At 43.3% G+C, this 26,011-nt stretch overlaps 1 protein-coding gene across 1 annotated transcript in view; it reads left to right on the forward strand.

Moving 5' to 3' along the window:
* The first annotated feature begins 11,463 nt into the window (after positions 1-11,463).
* Positions 11,464-26,011, forward strand: part of MATN1 (matrilin 1) — a 32,806-nt gene continuing 18,258 nt past the window's right edge. The window contains exons 1-2 of the mRNA XM_069078315.1: positions 11,464-11,557; positions 17,675-18,021. Coding sequence (XP_068934416.1) covers positions 11,464-11,557; positions 17,675-18,021 — 441 coding nt within the window. The remainder of the gene's footprint in view (positions 11,558-17,674; positions 18,022-26,011) is intronic.

A 26,011-nucleotide genomic window follows, 5' to 3' on the forward strand; every position in this document is an offset into this window, starting at 1 on the left:
GAAGGCCAAACTCACCTATGAATAAAACAAGTAGGTTCAGTTAGAGAAAACAGCAAACAAGACCAGCTAAGCACCAAGGACTGGCGAGGCTCCCAGGAGAAGAAGCTAAGCACCAAGGGTTGATGCCTTAGGGTTTCACGTTTTGTTGCTGTTCAGTCATTTTCAGTCATGTCTGACTCTCTGTGACCCCAGTTGGGGTTTACTTGGTGAAGATACTGCAGTAGTTTTCTATTTCCTTCTCCAACTCATTTTACAGATGAGGAAACTGAGGTAAACAGGGTTAAGTGACTTAACAGGTTAAGTCACACAGCCAGTAAGTATCTGAGGCCGGATTTGAACTCTCGATTATGAATCTTCCAGATTCTAAGAACAGTGTTCTATCCATTGTGCCACCTAGCTGCCTCCAAGGGTTTAAAGCACACAGATAAACTTTCCCCTATGGACTTGAAGGGCATAAAGATCTTACAACACGAGGAGCCTTCTGAGTCTATTTAAATACAACAAGAAAATATGAGTATTTCTCAGCGAAACTACCAACAGTTTAATAATGCAAAGCCCATAGTTCTCATGTTAGACTATATATCAACATGGATTCAGTACTATGGCAAGTATCATTATTGGAACTTTGAATAAATCAATAAATGCACTAGCCTGAAAAATCATCTCTGATGGAACTGGCTTGTAAGGGAAAACAAACACTGGAAAAACCAACTGTACAATTATAGTCTAAAACAAAGAAAGGAAAAAAATTGTCAATCAATAAAACAATTTAATCAAGCTATGATTAGCAGCATTTATGGTTTCTGGGGTGTCAATGTTCCCACTGGAAATTTAACGATCAGCTCTGGAGAGTCAGTTGAGGATGATGGGAAGAGAAGAGACTCTAAGCAGACAACAAGGACAGCTTTTTACTATCAGCTGGGTCTTCCTTCTGGAAAAGCTATAGGAATCCCCAGTCCTGATGATCTGTCTCCTGGTGCTGGCCTCTGCTTTGGGTGGGGGCAGACGTTGGTTAGAAGAAATCTTGTTCTGCCTTTGAAGCTATCACAGAAACATGCAATACAGAGATCTCTCAGCCTGCAGCGTTGGGATGCCACCCCCTTTGCCTCATTTGTGAGGGGGGTGTCCCCCCTCAAGCTGCTCTTTCAGGCCTGGGTCCAAGGAGCCATGCTGCGTTTGTGTGGTCCTGGGAGATACCACAGTAGAGTTGTGTTTATTTGGGGGGAGTAGGAGGGAACCCCAGCGCTGGTCAAAGTATGATGGGAAGTCAGGATGGATGAAACCAGGACTCTAGACTGGACCGAGGCCACTTTTGTTTGGAAGAATTGGTGAAAGGCACCTCCAGTTTTTCTTTGTTACATTCCACATCCTCTCATAGCCTGCGCCTGTCCTTAAGGGAATTATGGTTCCTGGGTCAGTCCCATAGTGCATTTGGTCCTGGGGCAGCTTCTTGCCTACTGGTTCAGATCAGACATGAATCTCAGTTCATTGCATTGCAACTAAACTCGCTTTCAGTTAACAAACTTTTAATTTTCTGGAAATCGCAATCGTGTGAAAATGGGGAGAAGGAACAGCCAGGGGCTTGTCGAGGTGGTTTGAATCCCTTAACACACTGCCTGTCCAGTATAGATGCTGATTTGAAAAGGGACCCCAAGTTCATTTTCCCCTCTGTCAATACTGGACAAACTGTTCCAATTTTTGGAGTCCACAGGGGTGAAGACTTTCATATTTGGAATTCACAGATGTTTATTTATTTTTTGCAACATATAGGCTTAATTTCTAAGTTGGTCTGTTTCTCCTCCTTCCTCTTCCCCCTTTTTGGATTACAGAATTCTGATGCTGTTTTTCTGCCTTCCAGGACCCACCTCTGCTCCTAAAAATTTACCTGCACCATATTTATCTTTCTATACTAATTAGAAGAAAAGTGACATAGAGAAACATTATATTTTCCTTCTTGAGAACTGCCATAGAGACTCCATTTATGGGCAGAGCTGAAAGCTCCATTTCATAGGCGGCAATTCTGCCATGTCCGCCAATAGATCTTTGTCTGTGGACTGCCCATGGCAGAAAATAAATCTCCTTTAATACTTATGTTGGAGGAGGGAAGGGGCAGAAATCATTCAGATTGGCTCACATTAATTCTGCTTGTCCTCTTTCAGGATTTCCTTGGGGAAAATACTAAAGGCCTTTGACCAGTCTGCATTACTAACCCTAACTTGAACCTCACTGGTGCAGCCAAGGATTGTCCTGGGTCCTACTGTAGACCCCCAGCTCAGAGAATAATTGAGGAGAAGGAGGGGGTTGAGGACCCTGTCTCCTTCAGAAGCACTTTGTCAAAGCCAACACCATTTATCAGTGGAAGCAAGATAAAGCATGTACTTATCTTGACTTAGATTGCAGAGCTGGAAGGTCCATTAAAGATTACCAAATTATCTTGCATTTACTTATCTGTTTGTAGTATTCCCTCTGGGTTTTTTTCTCCCAACCACCTAGGGCATTAGCTGTTTGGATCCCCAGAGGGCAGTGACTAATGACCCCCTCAGGGTTTTAGAATTAACTCCTTAGTTATTGTTAGAATTAACTCTTTAGTATGATTTTCTGGGCACTATTCTAGTATGCTTTCTGATCCCCAAAATCATTTAACTAGTCCAGGGGTGGGGAACCTGCAGCCTTGAGGCCGAAGGTTCCCCACCCCTGGACTAATAGAACTCTATTAGCTGAGGGCAGCTAGGTGGCACAGTGGATAGAATTCCGGGTCTGAAGTCAGGAAAACACCATCCTGAGTTCAAACTGACCTCAGACACCTATTAACTGTGTGATCCTAGGCAAATCAGTTAACCTTGTTTGCCTCAGTTTCCTCATCTGTAAAGCAAGCTGGAAGAAGGAAATGGCAAACCATGCCAGCATTTTTGTCAAGAAAACCCCAAATGGGTCATGAAGAGGGCAAACATGACTGAAATGACTGAACAACATTAACTTCTAGGGAAAAAAAGGTATTTACTGAGAATTTACAGCAAGAACAATTGTTATAAACTAGTCCTTCTAAACCAGAGGGTACACTATCACCATCTTCATCATCACCACACACACACACACATGCCATCCTTTGTAGAGGAGGTTCAAACCTAACATACAGAGGTGGTCAAGCATGTGGGACAAAAGGATACCTCTAAACTCTTGGCCCAAATAATTCTCTTTGTATAATGTCCTAATGAAATCCCTACACTTTACTGTAGTTCTCTGCTGGGATCTGGGTTTCATTGCTTTCTTAAAGTTAATTCAGTTTCCATTTTCATCTGCAGGTGTTTTCTTTATTTTCCTTCAATCAATAAGCTCTTATTAAGGGCCTACTATATGCCAGTCATGGTGCTAAATGCTGAGGTTACAAAAAGAAAAAAGGTAGTACCTGTCCTCAAGGAGCTTACAATATAATGGGGGTGGGCAACGTGCAAACAAGTATATACAAACGAGCAGTTATACCTAGTATAAATGGGAAATCATTAAAAGAGGGAAGGCGCTAGAAAATCATTAAAAGAGGGAAGGCGCTAGAATTGAGAGGAGTCGAGAGAGACTTTCTGGAGAAGATAGGATTTTAGTTGGGACCTACAGGAAGTCAGAGAAACTGGTAGGTGGAGATGAGAACATTTCAGGCATGGAGGACAGCAGAAAAAATGCTTGGAGGTAACAGATTAAATGTGTTGTTTTAGAAACAGCAAGGAAAGGGGCGGCCAGGTAACACAGCGAGTAAGAGCACCAGCTTCAGTGTCGGGATGACCTGGAGATCGAATCCCGGGCTCAGACACTTAGCACCCACCCAGAAACACCTGGCTGTGTAACCTTGAGCAAGTTACTTAACCCCAATTGCTTAGGGGCGGCCAGGTGGCTGAGCGAGTAAGAGCACCGGCTCCAGGGTCGGGATACTTAACACTGATTGCTTAAAAAAAAAAAAGAAAGAAACAGCAAGGAAATGGATGTTGCTGGATTGAAGAACACACTGGGGAGCAAGGTGTAAGAAGGCTGGAAAGGTAGGAAGGGGCTCTAAGTTAAGAAAGGCTTTGTGTTTGCTCCTGGAGTCGATAAGGAGCCACTGGAGTGTACTGAGTGTATGTGTGGGGTGGGGCGGCATGGTTGAGCCTGAATTTTAGGAAAATTACTTTATTGACTGAATGGAGGGAGAATGAATCTGAACGGAGAGAAACCTGAGGTAGGCAGACCCACCAGCAGGTTATTGCGGTCATCAAGAAGCCGGGTGATGAGGGGCTACATGAGAGTGGTGGTAGTGTCAAAGGAGAGAAGGGGCCACATTGGAGAGATGTTGTAAAGGTGAAATTGACAAGCTTTGGCAACACAATGAATATGGATTTAGGGGCCTAGGTTGTGAGCCTAAGGGGCTGGAAGGATGGTCTACTATACTAAGGAAGGTAGGGGAAGGGGGAAGGGTTTGTAGGAAAGATAATGAGCTCTGTTTTTGGACATATTGAATTTAAGATATCTACTGGACATTCAGTTTGAGATGTCTGAAAAGCAGTTGGGGATGTATGATTGGAGGTCATTAGAGAGATTGGGGTAGGAAAGGTAGACTTAATCATTAGCAATGAAATGGTAATTAAATCTGTGTTTGTAAAGGGAAGAGGCAGAGTTTGAAAATAAGTGAAAGAGTAGGAATGAGAGAGGGGCAATCTGTTGGAGAAGAAGGGATGGAACGGGATCATGTGAACAGATAGAGAACTTAGCTTTTGTAAAGGAGTAAGGCCACTTCATCACGTGAGATGAACATCAAGGAGGATATAGTGGTAGAAGGTATATAAGTGATGTGAGATAAGAAAGAGGGGAGAAGAGGGATTCACAGTGAGTGGCCATGACAGGAGAGTGGCTACTACAGGGTAGACAGCCTGGGAGAGAATTGAGGGGTCAAAGGATTGGAGGTCAAGATGTGGATGAAGCATAGGACTTTGTAAGGTAAGGAGAAAGGAGCAATGGAGAGTCAATAGATCATGATCAGAAAAAGGGATTTCAGAATTTTTGAATGTACAGGTGTTATAAGACGAAAAGTGTAACAGTTTTTGTGTGTGACTGAGGTGGGTTAGAGGAGTAGGTCATGGGAAGTGAGTAGGTTGAGGAACTGAACTGTTAGGGTGTTTGAGGAAGTGTCAATAGGTATGTTGAAGTCCCATAATATGAGTTGAGGTGGAGAGAAAGATTGTGAGTCAGGCACTGAACTCATTGAGGAAGGAAGAGTGACCTCAAGGTCAATAGACAAAGCTACCAGGATTTTGACTGAGTGGTAGATAGAAATAACAAAAATCTCAAAGGAGGAGAAGCTACTGTGTGATTAGATATAGGAGGAAAATCTTAAAATGTCAGTGGGGAGCAAGGAGTATTCTAACTCCCCTGCCTTGACCAGTGCGCCAAGGGGAATGCAACCATGCACTGGAATGGGTGACCAGGGAGGCTATGTCATCAGGGGAAGCAAGGTTTCACTAATAGCTAATAGATAGAAAGAGTGGGAGTGGAAAAAATGTAGCATGAAGGAAAGTTTGTTGCTTATGGAATAGGCATTCTATAGGGCACAGTGAAAAGGCTTTGTTGTATTTGGTTGAAACATTTTGTCTTTAAAAAATATTATAGTTTCACTCTGGGAGAGGTAGTGGGATAGATATAACTCTGATGACAAAAATTAGAAGACATCTATGAAAAGTTATTGAAAAATTAAAACAAACAAAAGATAAGTTCCTCGAGTATATAGATTTTTGTTTTTGTCTTTGAATCCTTAATGTCCTAGAACAGTAATTGTTGATTGATTTTTCATTCTGCCAGTCAATAAGCATTTATAAAACACCTGCTATGTGCCACATACTGTGCTAAGGAGGGAAGGAAGGAAGGAAACAAGCCTTTATTAAGTCCCTACTACATACATACCTGGTACTGGGCTAAGAACTAGAGATATAAAGAAAGGCATATAACAGTTCCTGCATTCCAGGAGCTCATAGTCTAAGAGAGGAGGAGAAGGAGGATATTTTTCTCCTCCCCTCCCCTATTTTTGGTCAGATATTTTTGAAAATATCACAGTCATTTCCTGATATACTTCCTCTCTTCCTAAATATACCCCCCTTGTCACTGAAGCCTCTGTTGCAGCGAAGAAAAAGAGCTAAGAAAAATGAACTCACTTAAGTGACTGCTGTCAGACAGTAGATAGAACATTCTTCACTTGTGCTCCCCCTCCTCTTTATTGAAAGAAGGGACACGTGTCCTGCTCTGTCGTTTGTGACTGAGATTGCTCATTGCAGTTAATCTGGTTTCAGCTGACTTCTGGTGTTATTTTCACTTCTACTCTTGTAGTTATTGTGTACATTATTATCTGTGTTCAACTTTTTTGGCTCTGTAAGACTTCTGTAATTATAAAGGTAGTCTAGAACCCCATGGACCAGGTTTCATTTTGTGGCTTTCCCCGCCCAAATATCGAAACTCTGACTCTTTGCCTGGTTATGCTTCTACTTGGGGTTTATTCTAGGAAAATCTCCAGATAGAGCCTGTACCTACAGATGAAGGCAAAAGACTCCTGCTAGAATCAGTAGAAATGCTCAGTGTGATGATGTAAATATATCAGTTAAGGGGTTGGGTGGGTTATTTTATCCCATAGAAAATGCAGAAAACACAAAGAACTCTCAGGACCCCATAAATAAATGCAGAAAACAAATAAAAGACTTTGTTCTGTATAAATAATCAACACAATTTTCCCTATCTGGTAACACCTGTTTTATACCAGGGTCTTAGAGTTCTCCAAACTCAACAAAACCCTGTGTTTTGAACCCTCGCTCCTTATCTTCGAAAAGGAAACAAATTAGGAGCTGCTAGACAGTCAGTGCCTCAATATTCTAAAGGGTTCCTCTTTCACTGGGCAGACATTCAGTCTTATGATACTTCTATTAGAAGGGCCCGGACTCCTCCAAAAGGGAAGTTGTTTCTACCTCCTCCTCCCAACAGACTCATACCATCTTAAAGGCTCAGATCGACAAGAGAGGGCAAAGTCCAAATGTCGTGCTTCTCTCACTTGTGGTTTTAGTCTCTTATGATAGATAGTTTTTTTTTCCAATACCAGAGGCCCCATGCATGACATTCTCCTCTCTCCAAAAGGCTTGCCACATAGGCCATGCCCCTTCTCTTGAATAAAAGGTCAGATCCCTAAACTTTTGAATTTGGAGCTCCATGTAAGGTATTCTTCAATACTAGTATTTGTCTCTATATTCCTCCTTTGGCCAGAAGGCTAAATTCTGAGACTCTCAAATTTGGGGCTGTTAGAGAGGAAACCCTCTACAACTTTTACTGCTTGGCCAAATGATTCCTCTCTTCATGGCTCCCATGTAGAATTAGGAGCTTCTGGCATTATCTAGGAACCCTTTCATTCACCGTATGGATGAGGACACATCTTTCTCTGCCATTTGCTTCTGTTCTGACTTTTTTTAATGCTTCCTGGTGGTAGCTCTCAGCTCTCACCCTATGCCTTTTGAGCTACTATACTCTTAGGATCTCTCTGGAAAAAAGGTAGGGGTAAAAAGGGTCAATATGTTGATTTGTGTTCTTTTTAAATATTTTTAACATTTATTTCGTTTACAACATTTTGAATTCCAAATTCCCTTCTTCTTTCCCATCCCTCCTCCAATTGAGAAGAAAAGCAATATATCAATTATACATGTGAAGTCATGCAAAGATATTTCCATATTAGTCATGTTGTAAAATAACAACAATAAAAAGCAAGAAATATAAAGGAAGTGAAAAAGTAGGCTTCAATCTGCATAGACGTCATCTCATACTGAGTCCTTTGGAACTGTCTTTGATCATTGACTGTGCTGCTTATTTGTTAAAAGGAGGGTGAGGAATAAGTTCAGTTGGTGTGGAGAGAGTCATTGGGAATTTCCAGTGCTATAGAAAAAGATAGTAGCAAACAAAATCATCTTTAAAAAGGTGAAATCACTCTTGACCTCAGTTTCCTCATTTGTAGAATGAGAAAGTTGGAACGGATGATTCCTGAGGGCCCTTCAAGTTCTAAAACTGGAAAGAACCATTGCATCTGACTAAAGTATGCAGAAAAAGTCTGTTTTGGAGACAATACAGTTTTAAAGTGTTCAGAGATTAATCTTCAAGAAATTTCAGAGAAGGGACAATTTCCAAAGAGTGCAAGGTATCATAGATAATATCATTGCAAATAAGAAATGACAAAGAAGATGACATCAACTATTGGATCATAAACCTGTTAACCTGTTCTTTGAAACTTTTATACTAATGGTCTAGAAACAGATCAAGGGAGTCCTTGATGAAAGCATAAGAAGCCATTATAGGTAGTGATGGATAGTCCTAGGATACTCCACAAACTCTTATTTTTAGGTGACTTTGTGTGATGTTATAATCTATAATTCCCCACCCCCTTCCCCCAACACACACCAGATGACACTTGTTCTACATTGTAGTAGAAAGAACGCTCAGTTCAAATCCACTCAGCATCCTCATCAGGATTTTGGGGGTAATTTTTTTTATACTAGGTTCCATCTTCACAGTCTCACAACTGCTTGAGAGGTGGATAAAGTGTAAGATTCCTTTGTTTATTGTTTGTTGGTTGTGAAAAGGCATTTAACCCAGACATGATAGGGAAATGATCCCTTGAATGATGAAGTCATAAAGATAAACTGATTTGACAGTCCTTTTAAGTGGCAATTAGACATAAAACAAGAAATTGCATGTTCACCAAAATTAGCTGCTTATGACATGAAGGATGGCCTAAATAAATAAGGGAGATTTCCAATGGATAGCAAGCTCCCCTAGAAGCTCCAATTTGCAGATGATTTTGTGCTGATTGTGTCAAATTCTAAAACATTCGGTAAAATCTGAGGTTACTCAAAAGAGAACCACACCAGTAAGCCACAAAGGAAACACATAGTGGAAGAAAATTGTCTATTGCCATGATTATGACATTTTACAATTGGACAAGTAATCCATTGAGTTGGGCATTACTGTAGGGGGGAGAGGAAGAAGCATTTAGTAATTGCCTACTATGTGTCAGGGACTGTTCTAAGAGCTTTACAAATATTATCTCATTTGATTTTCAAGGAAATTGAGGGAGACAGAGGTTAGGTGACTTGCCTAGGGTCACAATGGTAAGTGTCTGAAACAAGGTTTGAACTCAGATCTTCCAGAATTCAGACTTAGTTCTCTTTCCCTTATGCCCCTTAGCTGCTTATATATATATATGGAACTGGATAGGAGGAGGAGGAAAGTGGGCTGAAATTTATGTGGGAAATTGCTTGCTGCTGAAAAAGTTTATCTTTTTATTGCTTATTTTCTTCCAGTGATGCCAAAGGGTTGTGAATCATGAAGCATCATGATCTCAAAGAAATTAAAATTGCATGTGACTCAAACAGTAGAATATGCCAGTATACCATCATAGTGGTGAGTATAAGCTGGCACCATGACTTGTGTGGTAAGTGGCATAGAAGATAGCACGAGGGGCACATAGGATCAGAAAGGGAGGTGGAATGGTTATGGAGTGAGAATGAGGGATGGCAGGTGGGTTGCTCAAGTTCTAGACCTTTACTACCCAGATCTAGAAGCTGGTCTTTAGTACATGCATAGGATCGGTACAGAGCTTTTAGTAAAGGAAAAGGACACAAAATACACAGGATGAGAAGGCATGAATGGGCTATGACATGTCCTGGTGGATTGAGTGCCCATAGTGCCCATACCATTGAAATCATAGATTCATCTTGTGTGCACTTTATGGCCCAGTCAAACTGAACCTTCTACATGACATTCTATATCCCATCAGTCAAATGACCCCTGACTCTGGAGTCAGAGACCTGAGTTGAAATCCTACCTATGATGCTTGACAATCTGGGTGATCTTGGGCAGGTATTTAACCTCCTTGGGTCTCAATTCCCTCGTCTGTTAAATGGGAATGTAGAGAAGATGGCCTCCATGCTCGTTTCCAGCTCTGGCTCCATGATCCTGTGATCTCTAAATCTTTGCCCAGGTTGTCTCTCCCCCATGCCTAAAGTCCTCTTCTTCATCCCCTTCACTTCTAAGAATCCCTAGTTTTTAAACGGCAGTCACCTTCTGTAAGAAGCCTTTCCTGATTCTCTCCAACTACTATGGTCTCCCCACTCCCCCTGTGACCTAATATATATTTTGCATATGTCTGTATGTGTGTGTTTGTCTCTCCCCACAGAACATAAATTCTTTGAGAGCAGAGACTGTTCAGTTTTTGTCTTTGCATTCCCAGTGTCTAAAAAGTGCTTGGCATACAATTAGCACTTAATAAATGCTTGTTGACTTGACTTTTACCATTTGTAGCAGAAAGAGCACTGGGTTTGAATCCTGCCACTTAACTACCTGCAATTTTGACTACATGGCTTTGGGCAAGTCATTTAAACCTCCCTGTTCCTCGGTTTCCTCTTCTGTCAAATAGGGGAGAACTGTGTGGCCTTCTGGCTCTAGAAGATTGCTTCTATGGGCCATTTGGCAATGGCCCTTTGACTATCTGGAGATTGTGATCTAGTGTTCCTGAAACCACTCCCCTGGCCCAGCTCCTTGGCCTCTGATCTCTTCACATCTTTTCTCATATGAGGTGCCCAGGACTGAACACAGCGCCTGACCAGGGTCAAAGATAACAGGACTGGCAGCTTCTTGGTTCTAGATGCTGGGTTTTAGTTATGAAGACTGCTTTTGAATTTGGCATTTGACCTTCCCCAGTGAATTTCCCCCACTTGGAAAATGGGGCTATTTCTTCCTGTCTAGATATCCCATGGGGTTGTAGTAAAGATCCAAAGAGAGGATGTCTATAAAGGCCTATAGAAATGCTAATATATTCCTATACTAGACAATCACTGAATACTAAAGTTTGAACACCAAGGCAAGTGAAATCCCTGACTGAATCATCCAGGAGTGATGGTGATGATGATATGAGGCCATAGTCAAAAGTGACTTTCACTCTGAGGAAGGCTACTCTGCTTGCCTGGGCCCATGGGCTACTCAGGAAATTTTAGGTAGAGTCCATCCAAGCTCCTCCTCCTACCCCAATCCCAACCAAGGCCATCCCTTCCCTCCTCCCATCTTTTTGCTCCCTCTCCCTCCCTTCCTCTTCTCTCCCCCTTACCTGGTCCCTGATGGGATTTACTGAGATTCCCTGCATTCCAGTCGAATCACTGGCTGCCTTTGCAAGCAATGGGGCCCTTGTGGGCAGGCAGGGCAGGGCAACACTGAGCAGCTCGGATGCCAACCTGTTTTCTCCTTCTCCCTCCCCGCCCCTGCCCCCCACCACACACATATCCATTCAGCGTCCTCACCCCCCTCCTTGCCCCATGTCAGTCAGGGGCCTCATCCTGGCCTCTGGAGGGGGGGGGGGGCCTCAAGTTATTACCTCTGCTCCAGCTGCTCCTGGGACACTCTGGTGTCTGCCTCCAGCCTTGACGAAGCATGATGGGAACCTTCTCCTCCGGCTTCCTGCTCTGCAGCCTGCTGGCTCTTCTCCAGAAACCTGGGGCTCAGGGGGTACCCCAACAGGTCAGAGGTAAGGGATGGCTCAGCATCTGCCCTGGAGTGGATCAGAAGCTTTAGGTGCCTAGGATGTGAAGGAGTCCAGGGCCACTGGAAAGACTGCCTCTTTGGAGCCAGAGAGTGGGCTCACTTCAAGGTACAGGTTTGCAGCCATTCAGGCTCAGGGAACCCTGATGGAGAGAAGGGGTTCTTGGAGACACAGTACAGCAAGAGGCACAGGGCAGAGGGCAGAGACAAGGGCACGGTCCAGGGCATAGGGAAGAACAAGGATAGGATGAGAGAAGCAGAGATGGGGCAGGGACAGAATAAATAATAGCAATAATAATTCAAATAACTAACTTTGATTTAGCACTTTAAGGTCTGTGACATACATTACCCACAGCCCTTGTGAAGGAAGGACTGTTATTATTTTCTTTTTTTTTTAATGAAGAAACTGAGTCTAGGAAGGGGTAGGTGACTTGTCCAGGTTCATGCAGTTAGTAAGTGACTGAAGCAGGACTAGAACACAGGTCTTCCTGACTTCTAAGACCAGTGTTCTATCTACTGGGCCCCCTAGAAGGGAGGAGAAGTGGACATGAGGATAGGGACTAGGGTGAAGGTTGGGGCAGGTTGAGAAGCAGGAACAAGGTAAGAGATGGGGCAGGGATGGAGTCAGAGCCTGGAACGCATTAGGTGCTTACTAAAGGCTTATTAATTGGTCGGTTATTTTATTTGAACTGGGGACAATGGCTGAGTTGGGGATAGAGGTTCAAATGGGCTCAGGGATAACAGAGGTAGACAGAGGAGGAGCAGGGGCAGACAGAGAGAGGGGGCAGGCGTCAAAAGCAGAGTGGGCTCATAGCATCATCAACTCAGAGCTGGAAGGGATTTCTGGGTTCATTTAATGCAATCTTCTCATTTTACAGATGAGGAAACTGAGGCCCAGATAGATAGTATGAGTTGCTGAAGGTCACACAGGTAGTAGAGACATGGGGGTGGGGTGAGCAGGGAAGAGACAAGAGCAGAAACAGGGGCATGGGTAGGGGACAGAGGTAGGGAGGGAGCAGGCATGAGGAGAGGGTCAGGGCACAAGAAATAGATAAGGCTGGTGACAGAGACAGGGAAAGGAGGAGAGAGATGGGAGCAGGTACAATGATGGGGGCAGAGACATGGATAGGGGACAGTAGAAGAGACAGGGATGGGTACAAAAGCAGGACAACAGCTGCCGGGAATTCATACTCTTTCCTTTGCCCTAGCTCATTGAGATACCCTAAGGAAAAGCTTGAGTTCTTCTCAATAACATGCTTTGATTCTTGGAAGGAAGTATCCAGCGAACACTTGTTCGATGCCCCAAATAGGTGTACAGCTGTGCTTTCCTTTTGTCTGCCCAGCCCTGCGTTAATTCTAGATTTCACATCGAGACAGCTCCTCCAGGCCAGTAGGGTTTGTGGGTCATTGGGAATATGTGACCACTGAACCCAGTTAAGGAAAAGACTCAGTAAGGGGTCCTAGTGGCTATGCTTGAGTATTTGGTGGGCTGACATGCGGAAGAAAGATTAGCTTTGCTCTGTGTGGTCCCCCATGACTGCACTAGGAGCCAGGGGGAGAAGGTGAAGTGAGGCCCATCTTATCCTTTTTTAAGAAGAAAATTTTCTCACAATTTGAGATGCCCCAAAGTGCAGCAGTATAACCTGCAGAGGCAGAGGGCCCCCCTTGCAGGAGGGCTTGAAAGGAAGTCTCCATGACTGTTGTGAGCTCCTTTTAGTCTTTGTCTTATAGCCCCAGCATCAAGCACATTGCGGCATACAGTAAGTGCTTAAACAATGCTTATTGGTTGGTTATTGGTTAACATGCCAACAAAGCAGTATTGCAACTTTTTTTTTTGCCTTTTGGAGGGCAATTGGGGTTAAGTGACTTGCCCAAGGTTACTCGGCTAGTTTTTTTGTGTTAAGTGTATGAGGCCCAGACCGAACTCAGGTCCTCCCGACTCCAGGGCCGGCGCTTTACTCACTGTGCCACCTAGCCGCCCCAGCAGTATTGCAATTTGCCAATAGAGGAAGCTGAGACCCAAAGAGATATAGGGTCTTGCCTTCTCCCTCCGCTCCCTGCAGCCCCTTTTCCCGTTGGTGAGCTTCTCTTAGAACCACCATTGAGGAGAGGCTCAGACCAGCCAACCTTCATCTCCCCAACCTCAATGACATATCCCTACTTGGGGACCTTTCTTCTCTGTACCCCTTTTAGTTTTCTCTTAGCTATTTTATTTAGTTATTTATTATTTACTTATTGTTTTCCCCCGTTAACCTCTTTGAGGGCAGGGACTGTCTTTCCAAGCTCTGGGAGTCAGGAAGATCTGAGTTCAAATCCAGCCTCAGACACTGACTAGCTGTGTGACCCTGGGCAAATCATTCACCCTGCTTGCCTCAGTTTCCTCATCTGTAAAATGGAGATAATAATAGCACTTACCTCCCAAGGCTGTTGTGAGGATCAAGTGAGATAATAATTGTAAAGAGTTTAGTACAGTGTCTGGCGCATAGTAGGCACTGTGTAATTGTTAGCTATAATAATTGTTGCAGCAGTGGTTATGGGTGTGGTTGGTGTTGTTTTATTTGTATCCTCAGCACTTGGTACAAGGCTTGGCACATAGTTAGGGCTTAACAAATGTTTGTTGACTTGACTTCCCCGAAGTCACAGAGTAAGTGAATAACAGATTTGCGATAGGCCTTCAGATTCCAGGTCAGTGTCCATTCTTTTATAACATGTTAGGCAATTGCCAGTTAAATGTACTAGAATTTCAGGGTAATCTGGAGTGAGGGAGAGGGCTAGAGATATTTTGGTCTCTAGCACCACCTTCCCTTGGTCTCCCATGTTCAAAACCATGTACAAAAAAGACATTTTGCATCTTTCTCATAGATGGTCAGTTATGATGGCCTGTCTATTCCACATCTGCATCCTCTCACAATCTACACCCCCTCCCATCTGCTGTTCCATGAGTCCCACCCCTCCCCACGGAGGTGCACACACACACACACACACGCACACACGTCCTCATTAAGGCTATTGGGAACAGGCTAGCTAAGTCACTTACGGATCTTGCCTCCCTGGTCATGGAAACAGCATTAACTCCTGTGACTTGAACCATATTGTTTAATGTTTGCATATACATGTCACTCCTAGGGGACTGATCGACCCCAAGTAATGTTGTCACATGTTTTATCACACTTCCACAGAACCAGCTTTTAATGTTAAATGGGATTCGCTCTGCTTGGTTACAGATGGCAGAACTGGCTAAGATGGGGAAGGAGGTTTAAAGAGGTAGGTTTGGGGTTTTTCATAAGGAAAGCTGACAATCAGAGCTGTCCAGTAGTGGGAAGGCCTGCTTTCAGAATAAATAGCGAGTGCTTTGTCTCTGACAGTTGAGACCTAGAGTCTGGCTGTCGGGGATAATTGGAGGGGGTGGGGAAGTGCCGCAGGAAGGGGAGAGAACCTCGGGGCGTCAGTCAGGATCGGACCAGTGCTCTCTGAGGCTCTTCCGACTTTTGGATCCCATTATTTAGCATGGTCGAATGGGGTGGGAGGAGTACTAGGGCTGAAGTAAGAGGGCCTGAGTTTCCTTAGTTGAAAATGAAGAGGTGGGACCAGATAGCTTCCCAGGTCCTTCCCAGGTCTTGATTTATGATCCTAATGCTTGTGTGACTTTGACCGAGTCACTTAATTTCCTTGGGCCTCAGTTTCCCCATCTGTAAAATGAAGGGGTTGATCTAGGCAACTCTGAGATTACTACCAACTCTATGGTTCTTTGTTTTACATTCAAGGCCCTCCATAATCTCATGCCACTTTTTCTGCCTTACCTCACCTTCTTTCCCTCTGTGTACTCCATTCCTTCTCCACCTCTTTGCTCCTAGGAATGCCCTCCCTCCCTCTCTTCAACTGCTGAATTCCTGTTCAGTTGTTTTTTGGTTGTGTCTGACTCTTTGTGACCCCATTTAGGGTTTTCTTGGCAAAGATACTGGAGGAATTTGCCATTTCCTTCTTCAGCTCATTTGACAGATGAGGAAACTGAGGCAAACAGGGTAAAGTGACTTTTCCAGGGTCACACAGCTAGTGTCTGAGACAAGATTTGAATTCAGGTCTTCTTGACTCCAGGCTTTATGATCCTTCTACTATACCACCTAGCAGCCCCAATTCCTAGCTACTGAAGTCTTATCTTACCCTAAAAATCCAATTCAAATACCCCCTTCTCTAGGAGGTAGTCCCTGATACTCTGTTAGTGGGATTTCCCCCTAGAACTCATGAATTGTATTTTTTGGGGTGGCTCTCTAATGCATTTCTGAACAGTCGTGTACTCTAATTCTTTATGCTTATACCTTAGTCTTTGTGTTTCAGCGTCTACCATAGTGCCCTGTACACAGTAGGCATTTACTATGTGTTTGTTGAATGAATCAATGCACGAATACATATTCTCTTGGAATATTGCATCAAAGAGGGAGCCGGTGATTCTGGAAAGTGCCATGATCCAGTGAATAGTGCCAGGGCATTGGGGCTTGGAGTCAGGAAGACCTAAGTTTAAATCCTCACACTAGCTGTGTGATCCTAAGTCACTTAATTCTCTGTGCCTCAGTTTCCTCATCTGAGCAAGTTGAACTGAATGGCTTCTATGAGTCCTTCCAACTATAATTCTATGAGTAATCCCCCACTCCCCATCCTACTCCAGTATTCTGGTATTATCTATGTGTCAGCCCATGTCTTGGAGGCATCAGATCTGTAGAAGAATTAGTCTTTGGATGGGAGTAGTGATGGTCATGGTGGTGGTGGTGGTGGTGTGTGTGTGTGTGACACTGGTGTGTGTGTGTGTGACACTGGTGTGTGAGAGGTGGAGTAGGGGAGGGAGGCTCCATCTTCTCCTGGATCAAGGAAGGTTAGAAACACCAATGAGTTGGCCTCTGCGGCTGGCAAACTGTATTTCAGAGGACTTCCATCTGTGTTACAGTTTCTAGGGTGAGACAAATATATGTTACTCAGCTCATAATAACAATTAATAAACAAGGATTTATTGAGTGCTACTATGTTCCAGGTAGTATGTGAGTGAAAGTGAGAAAATATCTGCCCTCAAGTAGTTTACATCCTATCGTTTATTACATGTTTGTTTACAGAGAAGTAAAAACAAGATATATACAAAGTAATGTGTGTGTATATGTGTGTGTGGGGTGAGGTTGACTTCTGAGGGAATCAGGAAAAGACTGTTGTAGGATATGAGTGTAATGTCAGAGCTGGGAGGGCCCTTAGAACACAGGATGTCAGAGCTGGGAGGGCACTTAGAACACAGGATGTCAGAGCTGGGAGGGCACTTAGAACACAAGATGTCAGAGCTGGGAGGGCACTTAGGACAGAGGATGTCAGAGCTGGGAGGGCCCTTAGAATGAAGAATGTTAGGGCTGGAAAGGATTGAAAAAGACTTTCTAACAGAAAGTCAGAAAGGACCTGTGAATATAAAGTGTTAGACCCTGGAGGAATCTTAGAGATAATCCAAGCTTTTATTGAAATAATAGGATCAGAGAGGAGAAATGACTTCTTTAAGGTTGCAGAGCAAATTAATAGGACTGTCAGTACTGTAAGCCAAAGCCTCCTTACTCCTAAGCCTTTATTTTTTTTCCCCATTATACCTTACTCTATCCTCCAATTTTCTTGAATCTGAGGTTACTCTACTGGGATTCTAATTGACTAGTAATTCCCCTCCCCCCTTCCCTCCAATCCCCTATGAATTTTCTAGTAGCAGTAGTAGTGACAGAGGGGGGAATCCACTCCTTTGAGTGTGTTTAGGGGACAAGGTCAATCAACAAGTTCCTTAGGAAACCCTGTTCCAGTCCCCCAACTTTCTTCAAACTACAGGGGTCATCTAGGCTCTGCTTCTTGGATCAATATGTGGTTAAACATAGACAAACAACCCGTTTAATTCAAGAAGTGGATAACTGGCCCTGAATACTCCATACAAGTCTCCCACAAACGCTTGGGTAATTACTGCCTCTGTTGGACCCGACTAGTGAGTTGGTCTTGTGAATTTCTTAATGCCTAGCTGTTTTCTCAGGCCGGGCATTGGAAAATACCCCTTGGTTCCTTTTCTCCTCCACTTCTCCATCTTCCCTCCCATAAACAGGACACCTGTGCAGAACAAGACCCACAGATCTGGTGTTCATCATCGACAGCTCCCGAAGTGTTCGGCCCCGGGAATTTGAAAAGGTCAAGGTCTTCTTGTCCCAAGTCATTGAGTCCTTAGATGTGGGGCCCAACACAACTCGGGTAGGCGTGGTCAACTATGCCAGTGCTGTCAAACATGAGTTCCCCCTCAAGGCTCATCGGACCAAGACCAGCCTCCTGCAGGCAGTCCAAAAGATTGAGCCCCTGTCCACGGGTACCATGACGGGCTTGGCCATCCAGTTTGCCATCAACAAGGCCTTCAGTGAGGTTGAAGGTGCACGACTCAAGTTCCCAGAGATCAATAAGGTAGGTGTCAATTGTATTTTTGGTACTAGGTTCTTTTGGCTCTCTTGGTACTAGATCCTAAGTCTCATAAGAGAAGGAAATGCTTGTCCTCAACCCTCTCATGGCGTCAAGAATTCTCCAGGGGTTCGATCATCTCTCTGGTGATGGTGGAGATAGTGGCGATGGTAGGTGATATTGAGTGTGGTTTTGATGGTGGTGATGGGAAAGAAGGATGACAAGGATAATGAGGGTGGTCATTACTCTGATAAAATGTGCACACACCTTTAGTATGTGGGCTCTCTGAGGAATGAGGAGGTTCTATTCAAGATTCTTCTTCATTCCCCCACTCAGTAAACACCAATGGTTTCCTAGTATTACTAGGATCAAATACAAACTTGTGTTTGGTTTTTAAAGCTTTTCACAATCTAGTTCCAACCAAAGAAGAGGATTATTATGGGGAAAAGGGGATTAGACTGGTTTTGTTTGGGCCCAGAGGGTAGAATTCGATGGAATCTGGAAAGAGGAAGCTTTAGGCTTGACAAAGGAAAAACTCCTTAACAATGACAAAGGAGTGCTCCCCAAGTAGAATGACCCACTTTGGGAGGGGATTCATTTCTGTTCACTAGAGAGATCCAAGATGAGGCTTGACAACTACTTGTTAGAGATTTTTTAGTCAATTCCAGACAAGTCAAGTATTTCCTTAGTGTTTATTTTGTGCCAGGCATTGTACTAAGCACTGGGGATACAAAAAAGGGTAAAAAAACAGTCCCTGTTCTCAAGGACTTCACACTCTAATGGTGGAGACACAGCATGCAAGCAACTATGTCCAAACAAGTTATATACGGCATAAATTGGAAATGATCAACAGGGGGAAAACATTAGTTTTAAGAGGGACTTGAAAAGACTTCTTACAGATTGTAGGATTTTATCTGAGACCCGAAGGAATCCAGGGAAGCAAGGAGAGGGTATGAGGAGGGGGTGAATTTCAGGCATGGGGGACAGCCAGTGAAAATGAAGTCAGTAGAGGGGTAGATGGAGTGTTGAATGCAAAGATTAGCAAGTAAGCTAGAGATCCTAGTAAGCTGGATCCTGGAATATGTGTAAGATGTAAGAAAGCTGGAAAGGCAGGAAGGCATCAGGTTATGAAGGTCTTTAGAAGCCAAACAGGTTAGTTATCTAAGACAATTCCACAAGATTCGTGATAGAAAATGCTATCCACATCCAGAGAAAGAACAATGGAGTCTGAATGCAGATCAAAGCATACTATTTTATCTTTCTTTTGTTGTTTTTTGTTTTTTTCTTTCTCATGGTTTTCACCTTTTGTGCTGCTACTTCTTTCATAACACGACTAATGTAGAAATGTGTTTAATATAATCATACATATATAGCCTGTATCAGATTGCTTGCCATCTTGGGGAGGGGGAGGGAAGGTAGAGAGGAAACATTTAGAACTCAAAATCTTACAAAAGCAAATGTTGAAAACTAAAAAATAAATAATATTAAAAAGATACAACAACAAATAACCAAACAGGCGACTTTATATTCGAAGCTGAAGGCGATAATGAGCTAGGATTCTTGTTCGGGTTGGACTGGATGGCATGTGAGGCCCCTTTCAACTTTGAGATTCTTTGGCTGGGAGGCAGGCTCTGCTCTCAAGGACCTTACAAACTAATTGGTAAAAGGTTATGTACAGTGATTAAGATGAAAAGAAAGAGTATGATAAGTGTAAATGAAAGACAGGCTCAGGCCAAATTCTGAGAGAACTTCGGGGAGGGAAGGCTTGCTCAGGGATGGACAGGTCTTCATGGAGGAGATGGCTCCTGAGCTGGGCCTTGTAGAAAGGTGAGGATTTCAATAGACGAAGAAGGGAGGAGTATATTGTAGGGATGAAAGATAGCATTGTAGTGAAGGCAAAGAGGCATGGGGGTAATATAGAATAGAGAGTCTGCAAAGGAGGGTTGAATAAGACAAAGCTGGAAAGGTAAGCTGGCTCTGGGCTGGGGAGCCTCGAACGCCAGGACAATATAATAAGAGTTGTTGATTGCATCATACTTTAGAATTGCAAAGTACTTTACATATATTATTTCATGTGGCCTCAACAACTCCACGTATGAAATAAATACCACAGGTGTCCTGATCTCATGGTTAAAGGACCAGGAGGTTCTAAGAGGTTAAGTGACTTGTCCATGGGCACATAGAAAGTTAGTAACAGAGCTGGGAGTCAAACCCCAAATCCCTCCTGACCCCAAGAACACCAGACTGCCTCTCAGGAGTGGCAGCCACACTTTATTGTATAGGAAAGGTTAAGCCAGAGAAGGTTGTTGAGTAGATGAGTGAGGTCATCAGAATTTTGAAATAGGGCTGTTACTAAGACATGACTTGATTGATGGATTGGAGATGGGATAAAATTGAGACAGGAAGATCAGCTAATTGGTGCTTAGAATGGCCTGGGTGAGCATGAAGGAGAGTATTTACAGAGAGGGGAGCTAAAATGGGTACAGTGGGAATGGGAAAGATGGGACAAATGGGAGAGAGACTGCAAAAGTTGGATTGGATTTTCAAGGGCCCCTGACATTATTTGTTCTTAGGCTCCTCCTATCTCTGACATTCTGGGTTCTAAGGGCCCTCCCAGCTCTGACATTCAAGCTCTTACTCAGCTCTGACAGGTTATAATACATCATCTTTTTTAAGTTGTTGAATCTACTGGGTGGGCCCTGCTCATTCTCTGGCTCCTGCTGTGCAGATGTGGGACTGATGATAGGCCGGGGCCTCTGTTTGGATCTGCTGGGCTGGGCCCACATGCATTTCTTTGCCCCATTGCTTTTTTTCCCAGGCCTGGAAGGTAGCCGGTTTCTTCAAATAGAAGCCTACCATCCTTGTTCCTGGGACTTGGGTGCCATCTTGTGGCCAAAGAGGGTTTAGGCTCTTTGGAGACTAGACAGGGGGCTGGTCCAAGAATTGGGCTTCTTGGCTTCAATGAAACTCCCTTGGATAACAAGGGACCAGAATACACCTATCTGTTCCAAAGCCCCTTCCTCCAGCAAATTGTTGCTTTAATTCATTTCCTGACAAAATGCCCACATCCAAATCTCTGTAGTTGTGGGAGAACTATTTCCCATCAGACGGACAATTCTTGGAGATATTCCCACCAGTGATGACCCTGCCCAAGAACAGAGGAAGGTTTGCTAACAGCGGTTTTACATCCTTTTGGGGGAACCAAAGATGGAAAGAAAGATACATCTTTTATTTCTCCCCCTCCCCCTTTGGAGCTGAAGAATAAATTAGATTAGAGCATTTCCTGAAGACACCTGCTGGGAACAATGGGGGACTGAAGAATTGGGGATCAAGGAAAGTTAAGGAGCAGTAAGAGAATGCAATCAGTCAGAGGCTCCCAAACTTATTTGGCCAACTGCCCCCTTAATAAATTACTCAGGGCCCCCCTGGAAATCTACTCTTTTTGACCCTTTGACATTTTTTTTTAGAAATTTGAGTCAATTCAAAAAATATAAAATATATTTTAAAATAATGTTATCTTAAATTTAATAATGTATTGTAAATTTGTGTGTTTTTTCTGCATTGAAATTTTGATGGTTCAATATTGCATCATGTAACTCTATAGTACTGTATTGTAAACAATTCATAACAGGCACATATTCCTGTCAATGTGTGCTGGACTTCCAGACAGTACAACGGGTTTACCCGATAACATTTGCTTTGTTAAGTCCTGCTGGGTAGACTGATTCGTTATAATTTGAATTTTGTGCATTTTTTTGTGAAATAATGTAATCACTATGAATTTAACTCTATTATATAACAGATGAAACCTGTACAAATATTTTAAAAAAATTTATTTTTTCTTTATGTTTCTACCATCCCTTATTTTTATTCAATGCCCCCCAATTGTACCAGAGGCTATTACCACCTCCCTTGATCATTCCAGTGCTCCCCACAGGGGGTGGTATCACCCACCTTGGGAACCTATGCAAAATCAGTTATGCTTTTTTAGGACCTGGGTTCAAGGCCTACTTCTGTTACTTAAAGAATGCTAAAATTAAAGTCAAGAAAATCTCGGTTTAAATCCCTCTTCTGCACTCCTTACCTGTGACCCTGGGCAAGGCACTTAACCCTTTTGGGTCCCAGTTTCCTCATCTGGGATTAAATGTGGGATTTAAGGTACCTCTAGTCACTGCCTGGTGGGTTTGTTATAAGGCTTGCATATTGAGGGGGACAGAATCGTGAGATCCCAGTCCATTTTAACTTGGATACCTTAACTAGGTGAGACAGCATCTAGACCAATGGGAAGGTTTTAGAGTAAGTGAGAAAAGTCTTTGAAAGTCATTGGATGAAATGAAATAACAGAAGCCCTGTTTTAATAGGCTGGGAAACTTTATTGTGCCTCTGGATATTATCTATAAATTACCAAGTTGAGGAGAAGGAATTCAGGGTGTTACTTATGCAAACCATTTTGCAAATTTTTAAGTGCTCCAATGTAAGTGGTTCTTATTATGCCTGACCATGTGACTTTGGTAAGTCATTGGACCTTTCTGAGATTTAATTTCTTCCTCTGAAAATTGAGGCAGTTGGACTAGATGGGCCCTAAAGTCTCTTCCAAATCTGATCTCTATGACCTTATGATACTATGATCTATTTCCCATGAACAATTAGCCAACCCTGTTAAAATATACTAAATGGTCACTCACTAGACCTGTCTATAGAAGGCAGCATCCTGACCACAGTTAAGACTGATGGGTGATGGAGAATCTCCTGCTGTGTCTACTACCATAGGCACAGATGATGTTGAGCTTTCATCCTCCCCATTCTAAGGAAATCATCCTTTGTAAATGATGTTAAAATCTTGTTTTTTTGGTCTTATGCTTCACCATCCTGTGGGCTTCTCCATAGCACCAGCTCCTTCTCTTGACCTTACTTTTGGCCCCAGGACCTTTTCCACTTTGTATAGCCCCATGAGAGACAATATGGTAGAGAGAACTGGACTTGAACCAAGAAGAGACCTGTAATCACATCCTACCTTGGATGCGTACCAATTTGGTGACCTATCAGTGATCTAGCCATTTTGACTCTGGACTATAAATTACAGAGAACGTGCCAACTTGCATTGGTAAAGAGAATTCCCTATAGTAATGATGTCACAGGTCTAATCCCTATGTACTAAAGTACCATGTACTAAAACTTCTCTGGCCCAGAATTCCCATGACCTCCTAAACCTCCTGGATCTGTCTGGTCATGAAACTGATTTGGCTCCCTGAGTTCCAAGTTCAGCTGAGCTGAATCAAAGAGCCTTAGTGATTTCCTCATTGCTAAATGAGGTATCCTTTTTTTTCTCTTCATTCTCTAGGATCTTTCAGAGAGGCTGCTGCTGACCTATCTGCTCCTGTGCCCTTGACTTCTGAGAAGTCACACTTCCCTTCTCCTCCTTAAACTTCTGAAGTTACTCTTCCGACTCATTGACTTGGCTCTCGTTTTTTGTCAGACCTCTCCTCCCTCCTCCCACTCCACTTCTGATGGGTCTGTTCTTGGACATTCTCATTCATCCCTGAGCTTCTAAAACCATAACCCCCCTTTTCTCTTTCTTTCTCTTCTCTCCTCTTTTTCTTCTCCTCTCCTGTCTCTTCTCTTTCTGTCTCTCCTCTCTTTGTCTCTCTGTTTCTCTATCTTCCCTCTCTCTATCTGTTTCTTCTCTCTCTGCTTCTCTACTCTCTCAGTGTCTCTTCCCCTCCAACCCTACCACTGTTTCTCTGTCTCACACATAAACACATAGACACAAGGATAAATGCACCCCTTGAGTCCTCTCCTCTTTTCTGAACTCCAGAACTGTATTTCTAGCTCTCCACAAGAAATCTCTATCTGGAAATCCCCGTGGGACCTCAAACTCAATGTGACCAGAACCAAGCTTATTATTTCCCCCTTAAATTATCTTTATCTTCTGACTTTGTATTTTTTGTCTATGGCCCAGTATTCCCCTGTCTCTTCTATCCCCAACCTTGAGGTTATATGTGACTCTTCCTTTTCCTTCATACCTTATATTCAATCAATTACCAAGTACTCTTGAAACAGGCTCTAGGGTATCTCTTGCTTCTAGCCCCCTCCTCCCTTTCCACTGCTGCCACTCTTGTCTGAGCCTTCATTATCGCCTTCCTGGGCAGGAGCCTTCTGACAGGTCTTCAAGATATCATTCTTCCCCCACTTCATTCTACCCTTAACACTTCTGCCAGAATGCCTCTCTTTTGCACACATCTGGTTATGGCTTTCTTTTCCTCAAACGTCTTTGGTGGTTCCCTATAGCTTAGTAAGTAAATGAATGAAAAAACTTATGAGGTGCTAGCTGTGTGCTGAGTATTGTGTTACGTGCTAAGGATATAAAGAAAAATAACACAGCTTGCTTTTTCTGACGGCTCACATTTGGATAGAGAGAGATGACAAGCATCGGAGATTTCAGCTCTAAGCCAAAGGGATGCAAAGGCCCCTGTGGTCCTTAGGTTACAGCTTACTATAGCAAAGCCATTGACAATGCATATTTTAAAATGTTATTTCCCCTGATAAAACTCTGGCCACCAGAATACACAGAGGACTTTTGGAGTGAGAACTTTCGTTTCTGGGTTTTTAGTTGCCCTGGCTGCTGAGGGAGAGGAGTCTGAATAACGGAGGCTGCCAGATCCCATTGCCCTGGGATTGTAGCTGCAGGGCCTCAGCTGGAGCCTCAGAGGTGTGGGAGGCCCTGTAATTCCTGGGATTCTTGGGCTCAGGTTTTTGGGTTATTCCTGTTGGATTCCAAGGGGAAGTGTTATTCCAAGTGGTGGGAGTAGTTAAACTCACCAGAAATATGCCCCCTTGCTCCTTCAGCCAGGCTGGTTTACTTGCCCTGTGGGTGGCAATTGGTTGTCAGTTGGTGGGTAGCTAGCTTGGGAACAAAATTCAAACTCCTCTGCTTGCTACCCAAGGCCCTTCACCATCTGACATCAACCTACCTTTGCAGTCTTGTTATGGGTTACTTCCCTCTTTGAACTCTACACTCCAGCCAAACTGCATCATGATCTATTTCTAGACACATATTCTCCTACCTCTATACTTTTGCTTACACTGCTTCCTATGCTTAGAATGCCCTCCTTCCTCATTTTCACTGGGGGAATTTCTACCTATCCTTCAAAGCCCTACTCAAATGCCATTTCCTTCTGGAATCCTTTCCTGATCCCATAATGACCTTCCCCCTCAGACCTCGCAAAGCATTTTTGCACTTTTCTAATATACTGATCATGTAATATTATATATCATAGTGATCTGTCTTTTGTCTTATTCTCCCAGAGGACTGTGAGATCCGCAAGGGAAGGAACTATACATTATTTTACCTTTATATCTCCCTTAGCATCTAAAAATAGGTACTCAATTTATTTCTGCTGAATGAATGAACAGGCAGATTATAGTGGAAAGAACAGTCTCTGGGGTCAGAGGACCTGGTTTCATATTCCACCTATCACTCTTAATACTTGTGTGACATTGGACAAGTCAGTGAGCCTCCTTGGGCCTCAGTTTTCTCATCTGCAAAAATGAGGTTAGACTAGATGACCTCTCGGGTCCCTCCCAAGTCTAAATCCTTAATCCTAGGAATAAATGGATCAATGGATTGCTCCTAGTTCTGCTTTCTGGGGTCCAAAAGAGCGAGTCTGTTGTTATAAAAATGATAGCCCTTCAGAATTTTGAAAACAGTTATTACATCCAGCTCAAGTCTTCTCTTTTTCAGGGCAAACATTCAAAGTTCCTTCAACAAGTTCTCATATGATGGCATCTTCACGTCCTCTACCATCATGGTTGTGTCTCCTTTGGACACTCCAGTTCATCAACGTCCCTCCAAAACTCTGGTGTCCAGAATGGATGACGTTATTCTAGCTATACTTTGCCATGACAGAGCAATGGTCTTTTATTTACCATTTACAGCTTTTCACAATCTGGTCCCTGCCAATCCTTCCAGACTTCCTATACTTTCCTCCCCTCCACA

Source organism: Petaurus breviceps, unplaced genomic scaffold (genome assembly GCF_028583685.1).
Source record: "Petaurus breviceps papuanus isolate PSGF00001 unplaced genomic scaffold, PetGlider_PUasm1.0 91041, whole genome shotgun sequence".
NCBI lineage: Eukaryota > Metazoa > Chordata > Mammalia > Diprotodontia > Petauridae > Petaurus > Petaurus breviceps.